Source organism: Lissotriton helveticus, chromosome 6, assembly GCF_964261635.1.
Source record: "Lissotriton helveticus chromosome 6, aLisHel1.1, whole genome shotgun sequence".
Taxonomy (NCBI): Eukaryota; Metazoa; Chordata; class Amphibia; order Caudata; family Salamandridae; genus Lissotriton; species Lissotriton helveticus.
In genome coordinates, this window is record NC_136067.1 from 690,072,165 (window position 1) to 690,087,729 (window position 15,565).

General features: G+C 51.5%; 1 protein-coding gene across 1 annotated transcript in view; it reads right to left on the minus strand.

Moving 5' to 3' along the window:
- Positions 1 to 15,565, minus strand: part of CEP162 (centrosomal protein 162) — a 977,479-nt gene that overhangs the window by 892,735 nt on the left and 69,179 nt on the right. Inside the window, exon 2 of the mRNA XM_078648156.1 lies at positions 1,365 to 1,460. Within this exon, the coding sequence (XP_078504282.1) occupies positions 1,365 to 1,424 (60 nt within the window). The 5' untranslated portion in view covers positions 1,425 to 1,460. The remainder of the gene's footprint in view (positions 1 to 1,364; positions 1,461 to 15,565) is intronic.

A 15,565-nucleotide genomic window follows, 5' to 3' on the forward strand; every position in this document is an offset into this window, starting at 1 on the left:
CCCTCGTTGTTTTCCCAGCAGAGCGACACCAAGTGAGTAATGACTAGAGGGGATTTAAACAGCCAAGAGGTGGGGGCGGGAAGAGGACCAGCTGCGGCAGATTGGTCGCCGCACTGCAGGCTGGTCCTCGCAGTCCCACCGCAATTTGCCAGTCAGTTAGTTCCTCCTGCTACAATGCCCGCCACTGAAGTTCCACACACACACGAGCGGCTCCCGCGAAGCGGGGGCCGCGAGAAGTCAATGAAATCCTCCCTCGTCGAGGACGAAGGAGGATGCAAGAACTGTTCGTGGCCTAATGGAAGTTCCATTTACCCCTCATCCCTATCGGCTCATGCGGCATTAACCCCTGCTTGTGACAGCCCACTATTCAGCAATACTGATAGGACTGTACACTATAGGAATTAATACATACCACATAGGTATAGATTATCTTAACCTGTATATACACATTGCACATACTGTGAATCAACATTAGTGAGTGACAGAGGGATCAGACCCCGTCCTGACGAAGAGGCGTTCTGCCTCGAAACATGTTGACGCCACTAGGAGATTAAGCTCATTGTCAAGCCTATCAGTCTCCGCTACACCTTTTTTAACGATACCAGCTTGTGACTAATAAATAGTTTTTTGCTTTCACAAAGCCAGGTATCATTTTAGATTCACTTTTCCAAACACCCCTGACCCTACCTACACTCACTCCAACTCACATAGCACTCACAATTATTTAAGGTGCTCCAGCGTTGTCGCAAGACGTAGCACGCCCCGTCCCGCAGCGGAACGGGAAGACCCCGATGATGAAGCATGACACCAAGGGCCCTTTGGTGTGTGAGGGGTGTTTTAACAAACACTGTGTATGCCAACAATATCTGGACTCACAGTTAACTACTTGAGGTTGGACCTTTATGATTATCTGAACCATTTACTGGAGGAGGGTGCGTCCACATTGGTGCTGATCAGCACCACCTCTTCACTCCCTAATTTTGATTTTTGTTGGTACACTCAGGACAAGGACAGTAGTCCACTGTCCACTATGAGGGCACCGGTGGTGCATTCCTCCAGGTCACAGGATAAGACTTGGACATTGCAATGTCAAGGGCAGGCCTAAGCTTCTGCTCAAAAGCTAGATTAGCATGACACCAGAGCCAAAAATATAAAAAAAGAATACCAGATTCACATACAGTTGGACACTCAAATTAGAGGAACATGCCAGATCACCCCATGGGATCATTCCATTCCCAACAGAAGAACATCCAAATTCCTTACCACATGCGTTATGTGCATAGTAGTGCCAAATAAGGGTGTCTTAGAATGCAATTAAAGAAGGAATCGGAATCCCACCTCATCATATACCCCAGTCCATATACCTCTTTTAGAAACTGCTCAAACTGCTCATCCAGCTCTTCTTTTGACATTCTTTGGGCCATTATTCAACTATTTTTTAGCATCCACAAGTTAGAGGCCTGTAAAAGATAATTAAAGAAAAATTCTTAGTTTCACATAGCTGGCTGTTTTTAGATATAAAGATTAACACAAATAGATAAACACATTTTTCTTCAGGGGCAGCCACAATTAAAGCACTTTACAAGTTAGTTAGTGATACTAGAAAACAATCATAATAGTTGACTAGTGATATGAAAGCACTTTAGACCAAAGTGGAGACTGTTAAAAAACAAAACAAAAAAAAAAAAACAGACAATGTACGATATCTGTAGCAAACAAAATCTGAAAACAAGGATAATCCCAGAATTAAAAGATACCTTAAAACCACAGTGGTAGAAGACACCTAGGTCTTTATTACAAGAACAGCAGTGTAGGAAAGTGGGTTTCTGTTGCAGTAACCCCCCCCCCACTTTTTTTTTCAGAACAAAATTTTTTATTATGTTGTTGCACGGAGACCAGAGGAGCAGTGAGCAGGTAAATACAGGCTGTTCAATGAACATTTTGATAGAAATGAACATCCCCGAACTCCCCCCCCCCCGATTCCCTCCCCTTTCCCCCCCGCCCGGATCCCACCCCCACCCCCGCACAGTGTCTACGTGGTCCAAAGGTAAAAGCATATCAAAACGCAGTTAGTGTGTACCCCTTTGTCACCCAGGGTCAACAAGCAATTGTCCTGCATCAGCATCTTGTTGCGCTGGCGGTTCCAGCCATAGTCCTCTATAGTCTGCCCATCTCTTCCATATTTTAAAATGTTTTCGGGGGCAGCCTCTGGCCTCAAAAACCAGGCACTCCAGTCCCATATAAAAATCCATACCCCTCTCCCACACCCATACCAGGGGAGCCCTGGGGTCCTTCCAGGCTCGAGCCACATCTCTTTTGGCCACCGTAAGGCCCAGGAGCAGCAGATGACGATTATAGATATTCCCTCGCACCTGTTCCATAACATGAAGGAGGCCTAGTTGCGGCGAGCGGGGGAGGTCCCAGCCCAACACTTCAGACAAGCAATTCCACACAACGGTCCAGAACCTCGTCAATTTATCACACGACCACACCGTATGTATGAATGTGCCCATCGCACGGCCACACCGCAGGCAATCAGGGGAGGCAATCAGGCCAGCTCTCCACTATCGGTCCCTAGTGTAGTAGGCTCTATGTAAGTACTTAAATTGAATAAAGCGCAGGCGCACTGCAATAGCCGCTCCCCTTGGGGCCTCCAGAGCCTCCCTCCAGTCCTCCTCTCCTAATTCGCCTATGTCTCCCTCCCATGTGGATCGTAACTTGTCCAGGGGAGAAGAACAATGCGTAACCAGTGTCTGATATATATTAGATATTTTCTTATTTTCCAACTCCCCCATAAACACCTTAGCCTCCAGAGGGCTAAATTCGGGCAATGAGTCCAAGCCGAGCAAGGCGGGTGATAACGCGTGCCGGAACTGTAAGTATTTTAAAAAACTGGGTTCGGGGCATATGATATTCTTCTCTCAATGCTTGGAACGATTTCAGGGTCGTGCCTTTCATGACGTGGCCCAACGCTGATATTCCAATCGCGTCCTAGCCGCGGAATCCTTGTAAGGACGCCAATGCTGGTAGCCGCCCATTATGCCACAGTGGGGTTTCCCTCGTCAATTTGTTCCACCACCCCATACGGCGTAGAGCTCCACGCCATATCTGGAAAACCACCTGAGTAATCACCAGGAGCCTCTTCCTTTTGACCGCCGAATACACAATAGTGTGCAGCGCGTCCGGGTCCATCATGTATCTCTCAAGGGCATAGGCCGGGTCCCCTCGGTCCCCATACCACCATTCGTTCAGTACCAAGAGGTGAGACGCCTGATAATAGGACAAAATGTCTGATGTTGCCAAGCCCCCACAATATGTGGAGAGGAAACAAGTGCGGAGTGCCACTCTCGCCACCCCTCCGGCCCATAGAAACTGGCTCAGCGCGGAGTTCACCTGTTTGAACCACTGCGGTGAAATAGGATAGGGGTGATTTTGCAGTTGGTAGAGGAGACGTGGGAGGGCCACCATCTTGAATATGGCCGAACGGCCATATATATTCAGGGGCATTCGGGACCATGTTTTCATGTCAGAACGTACCCGGTCCCAAACCGGCAACACATTGCGCACCCAAGAGATCCCAGGCACGTCCGTCAGAAATACGCCTAGGTACTTAAGGCCTCCGGCCGCCTCCTGCAACGCTGACGCCCAGGACCCCAGGCCCCGGCGCTCCCCCAGCACCCACAGCGTAGATTTTCGCAGATTTAAGTGAAGGCCGGACACCTCTCCGAATATTCGCATTATGTCGAGGACTCTGGGTCCCGATCTATTCAGTTCTGTGAGGAAGAAAAGGACATCATCGGCATAGAGTGCGATCCTATCAGACGGTCCCGCCTCCCACTCAATGCCTCGCATCTGTGCGTCCATTCGCACCCACGCCGCCAGCGGCTCCATGGCCAGGGCGAATAGATAAGGTGAGAGGGGGCAGCCCTGCCGGGTGCCCCGGCCTATAGGGAAGGGATTGGACACCGCTCCCGCCACTCTCACCGACGCCGTCAGATCCGTGTACAGCAGCTGCAGGTACGAAAGGAAATGGGGTCCAAGGTTTAGGCGAAGCAGGAGCGCCCGGAGACAGACCCAGCTTAACGAGTCGAATGCTCTATCTATGTCGGCCAAGAGGAGCGCCGCCGGGATCCCGGCCAATCGAGCCGCCTCCACCACAACCTGTGCGCGTCTGATATTGTGTCTCGTCGCCCTGTGGGGCATAAACCCGGCCTGGTCTGGGTGGACCAGGTCGGTAATGTATGGGAGGAGGCGATTGGCTAGTGCTTTCGCCAGTATTTTTGCTTCCACATTTAGAAGCGATATTGGCCTATAGGATTCATGTTGTTCAGGAGGCCTCCCAGGTTTACAAAAGACCACTATTTCAGCGTGTCGCCAGTCCGCCGGAAGGCGACCGCATTCTCTGGATGCCTCCAGTGCCCTTTTGTAGTGTATCCTAACTGGAGATGAAAGGTCTTTATGAATTCACACGGGAATCAATTGGGTCCGGGGGCCTTACCAGTGTTTAGTTCTGCGAGCGCCGTGTCCAGCTCCTCAGCCGACAGTGGGAGCTCAAGGCGAGCACGCCCTTCATCTGAAAATACCCTCGGCGGGAGGTCCGCAAGGAATTTGTCGACATCTTCCGCCGGGATCGACTCCTGCGGGGTATATTAGGCCACATAGTATCGCGCAAAGCTGGCTGCCAGATCAGCCGGGGCCGTCACAGGTTCCCCTGCCTCATCACGGAGTCCCGGCAGGGATGGTGCCTGGAAGGTACCCTGACAAAGCCAATAAAGCATTGTGCTGGACTTATCCCCCCACTGATATATTCTACTTTGTGTAGCCAACCACAACTGACGAGCCTCATCCAGTAACAGAGAGGTATATGACTGTTGCATCAGCAGCAGCTGCCCAACGGCTTCTGCATCCCCCCCCTGTATTGCACTTCTCCTCTAGATCGCGGACCCGATTCGCCGCCTCCTCTATACCCCCTCTGCGGGTCCTACGGGCTGCCGCACACCAGGAAATATCCACGCCGCGGAGCGTGGGTTTTAGAGCCTCCCAAAGGGTCATGTCGTCAGTTTCGGGCCTATCATTGTCGACCCAGTAGTGAGCTATGGCCTCCCGCATAAGCGACTGATAGTCGTCTTGTTGCAGATGCCACGTGGATAGGCGCCACCTAAATGGCTGCCGCCTCCTATCTAGATGCAACTCCATCGTTATTGGGGAATGATCCGACAGGCCGCGCGGGAGCATGGATGTGGAGTCCACCCTCCCTATCCAGGTGTGGGGGACAAACAGGTAATCAATTCTGGAAAAGGACTTATGCACCGCAGAGACATAGGTGTATTCACGGCTATGAGTATGTTGGTAGCGCCATGCATCTACCCAGCCCATCCCTCGCACCATGCTGCTCAATTTAGTGGGAGTGTCTGCTATCAGACCCCCCCCCCGGGTCTACAACGATCCATTCGCCCGTTCATTACATCATTCCAGTCACCGCCTATTATCGCCATCACTTTCGGGATTTCGACCCACACACCAAGCAGCTTTTCTATGAGGGCCTCTTGCAGCGGGGGCGGGGCATACACACTACCAAAGACCATTGGTTCATCACCCACCATTCCTTAATGAAAACAAATCTACCTTGGGCATCGACCCATCGTGCCTCATGTACATAGGTCAATCTGCGATGTATCAAGACTGCGACCCCCCGTGACCCCCCTCACAAAGCCAGCATGAAATACCTGCTGGTAGCCATAACGTTGCAAGCTAAGGATTTTGGTGCCTAGGAGGTGCGTTTCCTGTAAAAGTAGTACATCCGCCTTTTCTCTCTTCCCTAGCCGCAAGACTGCGCCTCTCTTTATTTTATCTAGCATCCCCCGCACATTCCAACTCACAACTCGTAGGGACGCCTGTGGAAGGCCTGTCTTGTGGGTGTCAACCGCCATCAATGGGCAGATAGGTCAGGGCCCTAGGTACCTGGGGCCACACACACACACACACATAAAATTCCAACCGGACTTGAATGGACACTGTGCCAATGCAAACTGCCCCAACCCCACCAACCCCCCCTTCAACTCTCTCCCCCCACCCCGTTCCCCTCCAACAGCCCCCTTACCCTGCCCTCGCCCCAAACCATAGCCACAACTTCCCCACCACCCCCCCCCCATACCTCAGTAACATTGAAGTACCTGTCGCGGTATAGATCCTCTCCAACCCCCAACGGGAGGCTAGAGACACATTATCCCAATGGATCCCCATAAACTACCCACCCAATCCCGACTTACCCCTTACCCAACTAACTCCGCTAAACTCCGGGGTCATGTCCGCCCTCCCTCAGGCATCCCCCAACCCATGTCCCACATCCATACATTCACTGTTAGGCAAAAGGTCAGGTGGTGAATTTCAAGAGTCATCCTCACCCCCGATGTAATCATGTTCCTTCAGCAAACATCCGGGGCCCTGCGCTAGAGAGCTCAGTGTAGCATGGGGCTTCATGGCTCCAGAGTCTGAGTGTCAGCAGCATTTGTGACCTCCGTCGCCACATCGCGGGGAGGTGGGCGCTTCTGAGAACGCGATCTCCAGTTGCTCCTGCTTCACGACCGCCGGGGAGTCCTCGAGGGTCCTGCCGTGGAGGATGAATCTGAGTCGTGGCCCGGAGGAGTATGCACCGTGATCCGGACTGTCTCGTCTGTCCAAGTAAAGACCTCCTCCGGCGTGTTAAAGAATTGGGTCCTGGACTGGAAAACCACTCGTAGGCGAGCCGGGTAGAGCAGGGCGTATTGAATTTTAAGATCTAGCAAACGCGCCTTAGCCGCAGTGAAGGATTGTCGTTGTTGCTGCACCAGCTTAGTGTAGTCCGGAAATATCAGAATTTTGTGGTTCTCATACATTAGGGGCTCCTTTGCTCGCACTTGTCTCAGGATAGTGTCTCGATCGTGATAATTGAGGAGTTTGGCTATTACTGGTCGAGGGCAGGCACCCACCGGTGGCTTCGGGAGAAGTGCTCGATGTGCTCGCTCAATTACAAAGCAGCGCGAGAGGGACTCCGGGGGGAGCCACCCCTCCAGCCACTGGGTCAGGAAGGCCTCCATGTTGCCCTTCTCACTGTCCTCCGAGAATCCCACAAACCGCAGGTTGTTTCTCCGGGCCCGCCCTTCCGCATCCTCAGCCCGGAGCGCAAGGCCCTTCTGAATCCCTTCCATGCTGGCCACTTTCTTTTTGAGGATCGCCACGTCATCCTCCACCCCTGTGATTCTGGTCTCAGTTTCAGTTATACGGGCAACAGCATTGCGCAAGTCCTGACGGAGCAAGGTGACATCAGCCCCAACTGCCCAAATGTTTGCATCCAGCATGTCTCTAGATTGCGTTATGGCCGCCATCAGGGCCACATTGCCTGGTCCCGGTCCTTGTTGACCCCCTAAGGCCCCTGCTCCACTGTTCGGCCCCGTGAACTTGTCGATTGGGCCCTGTTTCGTAGTGCCGCCACTGTTGCCTCCCCTCGTCATGATGGTCTATAGGCGCGGGTACAAGGCCCAAACTTGCTGCGGGTGCGCCGGGCAGTCGCTCTCTCCGCCCTGGGGGGGTCCCCAACAGAATCTTTCCCACTCTCCCAAGTCCAATGGGGGACCACGTCCCAATTTCCCAGGAGGCCGGTGTGGCTATGTGTGTTGTTGCGCCACCTCCCGCCACCACGGCGACACCCCCTTCAATTGGCGCCAGTTTCAATATGGTGCCCCCGCGCCGGAAATACGCCCGCTGCTTTCCGAGGGTTGATGGCCGCCCTAGAGAGCTGTGTGCCCCCTGCTAAGTATCTTTTCGCCAGGACTTCAGTCTGGGCTCAGGCGTCGGTCCCCAAACACTCTCGCTCCCAGGGGGGGGGTTCCGCCCCGCGGCCCGACCCAGCCGCCGAAGGATGGGCACCCGTAGGTGTACTGCAGTGGCCCACGGCATGGGCAGGATATATACAGAGCTGCCACCCTCAGCAGCAACACACTCCTCTCCGGAGCCCAGGCATCCACCGGAGGGGGGGGGGAAGAGGACAGGCCCCCCCCCGGCACTCCCGGTCTACCGGGCCACCGCGGTCCGACTCGACCGCCGAGTGTAGTCGGCCCGTTTCGATGTGGCACCGCTCCTGAGGGAACGTCCCCTCCCCCTCAAGGCCGCTCGCCTCCCGATGGCAGCTTACCCCGCATCCACCGGCGCCCCAGTTCCAAGGCGGCGCTAGGATCTCGCTGCAGGCTCCTGCTGTGTGTCGTCCGCCCGCCGGGGTCCGCGGCTCCGGAGCTTCTGTAGCAGGAATTGAGGGTGGGCACACTTCTCCCCGTCGGCCCCAGCGCCGCCGCACTTCCGGCCGGACCTCACCAAACTCGAGGTCCCAGCTTCTGCATGCGGCGCAGGCCTCACCGTCGCTGGGCCCAGACCGCTAGTATTGGTGCTCCAATGTCGTCCACATCGCTGCCGGGGCTTGCTCGCCACCTCCGAAAGTCAATCACCCAGTTTGGACGTCTTTGGGTCGGGGTGATGCAGGATAGTTACGCTGATATTTTGCCGGCGGGACGGAGCTCTCTCAGGCCGCGTCCGCCATGCTTGCCGACTTGGCCACGACCCCAACCCCCCACTTTTTGCCAGATTTCTGATGCACTTTTCCTTGGTGTGCCCTGGGTCCCTGGCAATCAGGTTCCAAAGCCTGTGTTCTTCCCCCAAAAACGAACCCAATTGGCATCTCTGGCCACAGGTCAGCACCTGGTAAGTGGTACCACAGGTACCCAGGGCACTGGGACCTGGGAAGACCTCTAAGGGCTGCAGCACTTATTGTGCCACCCTCGGAGGCCCTGTACCCTGACACTCACACACTGCCTTGGCAGGCTGCGTGTCTTGGTGCAAAACAACGTGAAGAGTCGACATGGCACATATCCCTGTGTGCCATGCCTACAAAACACTGCCCTGGCATACATCAGTCACCCCTCTAGCTGGGTGTCCTATGCCAGTGTTGAGGGTACAGGTGCATGAGCTCTGTTCCCCTACAGTACCCAGGTCAATTCCTGGGCACTGTAAGTGCAGTGCTGCCATTGAGAGTATATGGTGCTGGGAGTTTGTCTTTACGAACTCCACAGCACCATAATGGCTGCACTGAAGACTGGGAAGTTTGGAATCAAACTTCTCAGCACATTAAACCCACACTGATGCTACCGTGGGATTTAATGTAAAATGCACGACAGAGGGCATCTTAGAGATGCCCCCTGAAACTCGCCCACTCCTAGTGACCTGACTGAGTAGCTGCCAAGGCTGCCAACACCAGACATTTTTCTGGATCCCTGGGTCGAGAGCTTGCTGCTCTCGGGGGCCTCAAGCAATGCACATCCTGGGACGAGGTGCCAAGCCTCCTCCCCCAGGATGGGCAGGGTTCACGAAGGAGAAGCTTCTAAGGCATTCCGCCTTTGTGAGCCTCTCCAGACCACTTGCTGTACTCAGCAACTGGTTACAACTGGTTCTATCGCCCACTTTGGGTGGGAGAACCAGCAGGAAAAACAAGTGAGGAAGAGAGGTGGGTCCACCTCTGCCAATTCCATAGTTGGCGAGGTGAAGCACATTCTCGAGCCCCGCCATCTTAAGGATGGGGGGACCCAGCCACCCAGGGACAGGCTCTTGCCCCCCTCCCATTGGAGAGTCGCAGAATAGGGGTTGTACCGACCCCAGGGAAGGGACCCATTGGTCCCTGCCCTTTACCACCCTGTAACGCCCCTAAATTTAGTATTTAGGGGACCCTGAACCTTCCTTCCTTAGATCCAGCAACGACAAGAGAAGAAGAAGGACGAGAAGCCGTGTAGAGCTAACAAGAGGACGACACCCACTGATTTGGCCCCAGCCCTACAGGCCTGTCTCCCCTCGAACCTGCTCCTGCAAAACCCTGGCGTGTCCAGCGGCCAGCAACCTCAAAAACCCCAGAGGACCTGCATTCACTTTCCAAGCTGTTTCTCCCGTGAACACCGGACGTGTTTAAACTGCAGCTTCTGGTGCCAGCCAGAAATTGGGAATCCAGCACACTCTGCACCCGCCGAGCCCAGCCCATGTTTGAGTGAACAAACACCACGAGGAGGTCCCCCCGGAGATCCTGACCCAAGATCCAGTGACCCCTGACCTGCCTCAAGCCTCCTGATGACGCCTGCAGCCTCAATCCAGAGGACCCCCTCCACCGCGAACAGAGCGGGTAAGAATATCTGACGTCCAAAGGTACCCCTGCACCCGACGCCCCACGGCCTTGTATACCCAACCCAGCGGTGCCTAACCATCCCTCTAAATCCCAACCTGCCCCTCGAAGTGGTGGTCACTCATGGAAGATCCTCGTCCCAGAGCCTGCAGTGTTTCTTTGTCCCGAAGAATCTCCATTGAAATGAACAGGGCACCCGACCTCAAAACAGCACCCTGCACCCGGCTGCCCTAGCGCCACTGAGGGTGTACCTTTGGTGCTAACTTGGTCCCCAACTAACACTAGGAGATTTGCTCCCACAACCCTGTGGCCTGCTTGCCAGCACCACTAACCAGAGCCCCCCATCCTCCAGAGGATAACATTAGGTCTCAACACTCTGCACCCGGCCGCCCGAGTGCCGCTGAAGGTGCCACAACAGTGAATCACTGACCCTGGGAGACCCCAGAGTCTAAACCCAGAACCCTAACTCAAAAGACCGAATACTTACCTTGAAACCGATAACTCATTTTTCCTCATAGGAGAACATTGACACTTTTTCTCCCAAAAAGTTTTGAAGTGTCGACTTTTGAAAACTGCAAATATTCCTTAAAAATCAGCCCAATAACCAAAACACATTTTCTCAACTGTTTGCAGGAAATGTCTCAGTGCTGAATCCAGGATCCAGCACTGGGTAAGAAAAAGTAACGATAACCTCACTTACACGCTAAGTGAATTTCCTCCCATAGGATAACATTGGTGATTCTATGTGAAAAAGTTTCCAAGTGTCCACTTTTAAAATGCAATAATATTCCATAACAATCGTACCTTTAACCAAAACGCATTTACTCACCTGTTTTCAGGAAATGCCCCAGGGCTGAATCTAGGATCCAGTCCTGTGTTAGCAAAAGTAATCTGAAAAGTAATGAACTGCATTTTACTTAAAAAGCCCTTTCAATTGAATGTACCATACCTGCAATGCGTTGCAAACTGCTTTCTTAAAACTGAAACCAAAACCAGTACAAGTTACACTGCTATTTTAAACTGTGTTCATACAAGTAATTTAATACTGAAAAGTATTTTTATGGTTACTGGCACCAGGCTTGCTTGGTTCTACAAATAAAACAACAGTATTTTTTTTATACAAAACAATTGGCCTACAGTTCAGTTCTTGAATGTGTGAGACCATTTGCTGACTGAGTGTGTACATCAAATGCTTTACACTGTCCTCTGATACTGTCTTACTGCTCGACCAAGCTACCACTTTAGAGAGTAAGGTTCGATCTAACTTTAACCTCTGCCAAACCTTTGGAGACCCTTGGACTCTATACACAATGTACCTCACTTTGGTGCAGTATATATAGAGCCAGTTTCTTACAAGCGTGCCATAGCATTCGGTCCGTACACCTCACCGCGGCGGTCCGACCCCCATTACACTGTGAGCCCACCCGCAGTATTACAAGTGGGGCGGTCGGGCCACCACAGAACTGCAGCATCCGCCGGGGATCTTTCATACCGTGGCTGTCGCACAGAGGTCAGGGAGCTGAAATATGCTGGTGTGCCACTGCGGCACCCCCGAGCATATTAGGAGTTAACTGTCCACCGCTCCTTTCATAGCAGTGAGCCCGCCATGAAAAGGGTGGCTGAGAGGCAATAAAGGGGGTCTGAACAGCCCCCCCCAAGCTGCTCCTGGGCCTGGGGGTCCATGAAGGAGGGCACACGTTGTGCCCCCTTGGAATTAAACCCCTGTTCCTGCATAGTGTGCATGCCACACCGTGCAGGAATGTGCTGCAGGGCTGTTACGGCGGCAGGCTGCATGTCAGGCTCTTCTATGAGCCTAACAGCCCACGCCATGAGACCGCCGCAGCACCTCTCGCCTGACCGCTCATTCAGGATTGAACTCCTAATCCGAGGGCGGGAGCACCACAGCGTTGGAGGCCGGTGGTGGCGCCGCTGGATGACCACCAAAGACATAATGCGGCCCCTAGTCTGTGAACATGTATTTCACATTTGGTAAAGTTTTAGAGCAGCTGGAACTGAGGCACTTTAAAATTAACAGAAAATAAATGTGTGTTATATAGTTGGGAATCAAAAATCAAAAGGAGCTCCGCAGTATGAAAGCAACATCACTACAAGCAATATAAAAGAGATTACATCTACTTGGGCTGTGACTTTGGTATGCGGCGACAGGGACCGCGATAATCCATCAAAAAGCAATACTATACTTGTTGTGCTCCTAATCCGCTATCACCATTGGTCTAAAAACAGCTTGAAAATAGGGTGTTGCCAGATATTCTCAGTCCAAGCCAGCAAACGATAGAAGTTCCAACCCTTTAACATATATAGATGACAAAACCCACATAGCAGGCTACCCCCGTTAATTTCTCAGGCACAACAACTTAACTCAATGCACAAGAAGCTAGTCCAAACAAACATACCCTGCTATAAATGAGAACTCCCAGCATTTTCTGCATAGAACGCCAACAGGTTAAATTGTGAAAGAAAAAACTGTGACTAAAACAACTAGGTAGCAAACCAAAAATGCAACAACTCACAGTTCAGGTCAAATTATCAAATGCAGCATAAACATGCGCTATTCCTTCACATGTACCAAGTGCTTTAAATTAGATGAAAAATGATGGCTTTAAAACGGGAGTGGTCATTGAAGTATAGCTAGGAATCTTTTACAAATGGTTTGGTCGATGTAATTAAGGTCATGTCCTAAAACATATTAACTTGAATTGCAATTACAACTGGCATGCACCTGAACATCGCTATGTGTGACCTGTGTAGAAGCCTAGAACTAGGTGAACATGTAATCTGAACAACTTTATGACCCAGTGACAGGCACTATGAGAAACTTGCACTGCTTTCATCTTCAATTTAAGCACTCTCGACAGTGTCACATAATACATACCCAAGCGTGCCATGAACTCACCCAGACACCTAGAGGTGGCTCTATTCAGACTAGGAGGTCGATTGCGATCTTGTCCAGAAAGGCTCCGAACGCTATTCGATTAGTCCAAATCAGATTCGGATCCCGCCTTTCCGAACGACTCGGGCACATTCCCCAATGACCCAATAGACACAATACGATGGCTGTAAATCATTCAAACTGTCTGACTCGGTTCCAAAAGGCATTGGGAGTCAGTCGTTCGGAGCTGAATCATAGCGGTCTATGGATTGTGTTTCCAGCCGATTGATTAGAATGTCAGATCAGACAGCCTTTCCGATTCGGTTGTGCTGACACAGATCAGCAGTCGAAATCTGACTTTAGGGCCCATAGCAGGCCCCCCTTCACTATGGGGCCCTCTGAATTGGGCCCGTGGGGGAACATATAGGTCCCCCCTTTCCCTACATCCAAAGTGTGGCAGGCACGTCCCCGAGTGTGGCATCTCCAAGGGGGCATCATTTTTTGTGATGGAATACGCGGCTGGTCCAGTCACGGAGATGCCCTGCCGCTAATGCGGATTCACACTGCTTGCAAACACGGCGGAGTAACGTATCGGGGGGGGGGGGGGGGCCTTGGCTGCCGGTATATATTGGCTGCAACTTGGTGGTTCCCTCATTTCTTTACGCCCAGTGGGGAGCAACATTGTGGTACGGACACTTCAGAGGCACCCACTGGGGTAAATGCACTTTTTGGTTTATAGTACAGAACTGCAACGGACATCATGCTCCATTGTCGACACCCATTGGGGCGGGACCTTTGAATTTGATTAAATACCATGCTCGAATTAAGCCTACTGTCTTCTGTAATGAGCCAGTGATCAAGGGCAGGAAGCTGCTCGAAACGCGTTTGGCATTGTTTGGGAAGCCATGAGGAAAGCCTGGTTGTTGCTGCCGGTGGCGCCTGTGTATACACCTCCCCGAGTGTGGCATCTCCAACGGGGCAACCTTTTTTGTGATTATATTATATATATTATATAAATAATCAAGGCAGTTTTTGCCAAAACGCGTCGCAGCGAGATCATGGAAGAAATAACTTACCAAAATCGTCGGTGTCCAGTTTCAAGTTTGAAGGAGTCGGATGTGATATATATATATATCCATATCCAGTAGAAGGCAGAAGGCCGAAACACATTGACTGGCAAATATGTTTGTCTGCAGGTTTTGCACCGAAAACAACCATTTTATGGATGTTTTTAATCTTTTGAAAAATAAAGACTTTGCAACTTACTGAGGACCGTGCTTTGGAAGTTTTGTGCCGCCCCATTGCAAGTCGCAAGATAACACATATATATATATATACACACATATATATGTATATACATATATATACACATATATATGTTATTTTGTGATGACGGCTGGTGGTGTTTCTAGATAAATAAATCAAACTGGCACTGAATCTGGGTCTGCACTAGTTTTTCTTCACAAGTCCGAGGAAATTGTGCAAGGAGCGGGCTTTGCAGTATATATATCACAAGTGCTGTCTGTTAATTGATGGAATTATCCCTGTGAATTGAGTGTGGGCCTTCTCTGGATATGGGGAAATGTTTCTGATATATATATCTATACTAATATAATAAAGAGAGAGCCCAAACCTTTGAGGCGGGTAATCTCAGGAACCACAGCACCAATCACAACAGCCAATACAGCGTTGGAAAGGGCAGTTGCAGCAGGAGGACATAGGCTATGCAGACGCCCACCATATACATTTAAAAGGAAAAAGAACCGTGCCAGCAAAGTAGTCCCTTGTGGGCGTGTCTGCGTTGTGCTGTGGGCGTGTGCTGGGGGCGTGACAAACGCTGGGGGCATGTGGTACGTTCCGCCCTTCATGCCATGTCTCATATCGTGTGCTAATCCCACCCTGCTCTCTTTAAATACCCCTGCACCCCATAATCATAACCCACCCATACTCCTTAAAATACCCCAACACCCTTAAAAACTAACCCATCTTAACCCTATTAATATACCCTGTACCCCAAAACCCAAACCTATCCCTAAACCCTAAAAATACCCCTGTACCCTAAAACCCAAACCTAGCCCTGAACCCTATAAATACCCCTGTACCTCAAAACCCTAACCTACCCCTGAACCCTAAAAATACCCCTGTACCCCAAAACCGAAACCTAGCCCTGAACCCTAAAAATACCACTGTACCCCAAAACCACCCCTGAACCCTAAAATACCCCTGTACCCCAAAACCCAAACCTAGCACTGAACCCTTAAAATACCCCTGTACCCCAAAGCCCAAACCTACCCCTGAACCCTAAAAATACCCCTGTACCCCAAAACCCAAACCTAGCCCTGAACCCTAAAAATAATCCTGTACCCCAAAACCCAAACCTACCCCTGAACCTTAAAATACCCCTGTATCTCAAAACCCAAACCTACCCCTGAACCCTAAAAATACCCCAAAACCCAAACCTACCCCTGAACCCTAAAAATACC